At 43.4% G+C, this 2,827-nt stretch overlaps 1 protein-coding gene across 7 annotated transcripts in view; it reads right to left on the reverse strand.

Annotated features, from left to right (window-relative positions):
* Positions 1–2,827, reverse strand: part of PHF20 (PHD finger protein 20) — a 176,320-nt gene that overhangs the window by 98,251 nt on the left and 75,242 nt on the right. For 6 of the 7 annotated variants that reach the window (XM_017513016.2, XM_017513035.2, XM_037732905.1 and 3 more), the window contains one exon: positions 842–926. The exons of the other annotated variant lie outside the window; for it this stretch is intronic. In XM_017513016.2, the coding sequence (XP_017368505.1) occupies positions 842–926 (85 nt within the window). The remainder of the gene's footprint in view (positions 1–841; positions 927–2,827) is intronic. 7 annotated transcript variants of the gene reach the window in all.

A 2,827-nucleotide genomic window follows, 5' to 3' on the forward strand; every position in this document is an offset into this window, starting at 1 on the left:
AGGAAAAGAAAAAAAATCATTCTCAGACAAAACTTGGTCAGCCTATGGTCCAGCAGTTAACAGAGTATTAAATAAATACCTGAATAACTTCATCAAATGAAAAGTCAGTCTGGCCTAACAGTCAACCTTACAGTGACATCAAGAGGCCTGACTTCCCTAAACATTCACTTCAGAGATCATGGAGACCGCACACACCCTGGTAGAATGTGCTTACAATGGTATCACTGGGACCCAGACTCTGTTCTCCAGGTGCCAGGATTCTGACTGTACATATTATCCTCATAACTCTTTGCCTGCCTTGTAGGCAAAATGAGCCTCTATTGGTCAAGTTGCTAACCTGTCTCTTCACATGTTCAACTCTGACAAATGCAACCCAATTCAGTGCTCTAAATCCCAGTTTCCACTAGCAACTCCAATGTAGCAACTTCAAGACCACCTTCAATCACCTTGCATCCACAAAGCAAATTTTTAAAGGTTTGTTGGTGTTCATTTAATTTCTAGGCTATTCACAAATATTCAGGCTATCTCATCAATTATATTAGGAACTCTTAGATAGCAAGTATCTGTGTACTTCCCAGGCAGAGTGACAGATGAACTGTGACTGTTTTAGAAAACAATGACAGAAATTCAGGGGGTGAAAAAATCAAACCACCTTTTTAATCCAGTTTTCTTTGCACTTACAATTTCTTCCCAACTCCTGACACAGCGATTAAACTTGAAGCGAGAGGATACCTAGGCAGTAAATAAATGCTGAAAAGATACTATCAAGCTCTAATATTACAAATATTTCCTTCCCCCCACTAAGTCATAAGTAAAAACAACTACAACTCAAATGCCTTACCATCCTTGTTAACAGCAGTGACTTTGGCCGGGTAAAAACGACAATCAGACCAGCAAGCAAGGACCTGCTCATTTATTTGAAATTCCTAAAAAACATAAAAAAAAAAAAAAAAAGATCCTGTTACCAACCTAGTTTCATAAAACACACTGTACCAGATCTCATAAAAAAGGCTGGGATTGAGAAGACAGTGAGAAGGGAAAGTAGCTATTGGGATGGAGGAAGATGTTTCTCTCGTTTCAACACTAGGAGTTGCTATAGTTTCAGTGTCATTTGTCCTCGCCAAAAGTTGACGCGTTCAGTGCAGCAGTGTTGGAGATGGGGCCTATGAGAGGTGTTTGGGTCATGGTAGCAGATCCTTCATGAATAGATTAATGTTGTCTGACATGAGTGACTCTTCGCTCTCATGGAAATGGATTCATTCTCAAGAAAGCAAGTTGTTATAAAGCAAAGCTCCTCCTCCTGTTTGGTTCCTTTCTTGACATTTGTCTCCCTCTTTGACCTTCCACCATGTATGACACAGCATGAAAGCCGATGCCAGAAGCCAGTACCATGCCCTTGAAGTTCCCAGCCTGCAGAATTATGAGCTAAACAAACTCTTTTCTTTATAAATTACCCAGTCTCAGATATTTTATTATAGCAACACAAAAAAGACTAAGGAGTCAAAACAAAAGGGCTGGGACACAAGACCTCAACAAGCCCAAGAGGTCTGGGCAGGCACAGCACAGCACTGATGATAATTCCACTCTAACCAACATACACTCTGAAAATGAGTCTAAGAGGCCAGGACTACTAGAATACACATCCAGTATAAGAATTAGAAGATATGAGGCAGGGAAGCAGCATTTAATGCCACTTAATGCCACCTACACTTCTTTCTTTTTCTTTTTCTTTTTTGAGACGGGAGTCTCACTCTGTCACCCAGGCTGAAGTGCAATAACGTGGTCTCAGCTCACTGCAACCTCTGCCTCCGGGGTTCAAGCAATTTTCCTGCCTCGGCCTCCTGAGTAGCTGGGATTACAGGCACCTGCCACCACGCCCAGCTAATTTTTGTAATTTTAGTAGAGACAGGGTTTCACCATGTTAGTCAGGCTGGTCTCCAACTCCTGACCTCGTGATCTCCCCACCTTGGTCTCCCAAAGTGCTGGGATCACAGGTGTGAGCCATGACGCCTGCCCCACCTACACTTCTAAAGGGTCTTTTGCCAGGGAAAGCAACCACTCACCTTTAATATTTTATACTATTTTCCCAGCAGTTTGCACTGATAAATTTTATACAATGGGCCAGGTGCAGTGGCTCACACCTGTAATCTCAGCACTTTGGGAGGCCGAGGCGGGTGGATTACCTGAGGTGAGGAGTTCAAGACCAGCCTGGCCAACAGGATGAAACCCTGTCCCTGTTAAAAATACAAAAATTAGCTGGGCATGGTAGCAGGCATCTGTAATCCCAGCTTCTCAGGAGGCTGAGGCAGGAGAATCACTTGAACCTGGGAGTGGAGGTTGCAGTGTGCCAAGATCGCGCCATTGCACTCTAGACTGGGTGACACAGTAAGATCCCATCTCAAAACAACAACAACAATAACAACAAAAATTTGTAGAACAAACACTGAAAAGTCATATGGAACAATACTAAATAATCCTTAATTGGGGAAAAAAAAAAGGCCAGCAACAGTTCAAGTTCCCTAATCAGGGTTAAAATAAAAAATAGGCAGGGTACAGTGGCTCACGCCTACAATTCCAGCACTCTGGAAGGCCAAGGAAGGTGGATCCCCTGAGGTCAGGAGTTTAAGACAAGCCTGGCCAACATGGTGAAATCCGGTCTCTACCAAAAGTACAAAAATTAGCCAGGCGTGGTTCTATGCGCCTGTAGTCCTAGCTACTCAGAAGGCTGAGGCTTGAGAATCCCTTGAACCTGGAAAACAGAGGATGCAGTGAGCCAAAATCACACCACTGCACTCCAGCCTGGACGACAGAGTGAGACTGCCTCAAA

The sequence above is a fragment of the Cebus imitator genome, unplaced genomic scaffold (genome assembly GCF_001604975.1).
Source record: "Cebus imitator isolate Cc_AM_T3 unplaced genomic scaffold, Cebus_imitator-1.0 Scaffold18, whole genome shotgun sequence".
In the NCBI taxonomy this organism is placed as follows: domain Eukaryota; kingdom Metazoa; phylum Chordata; class Mammalia; order Primates; family Cebidae; genus Cebus; species Cebus imitator.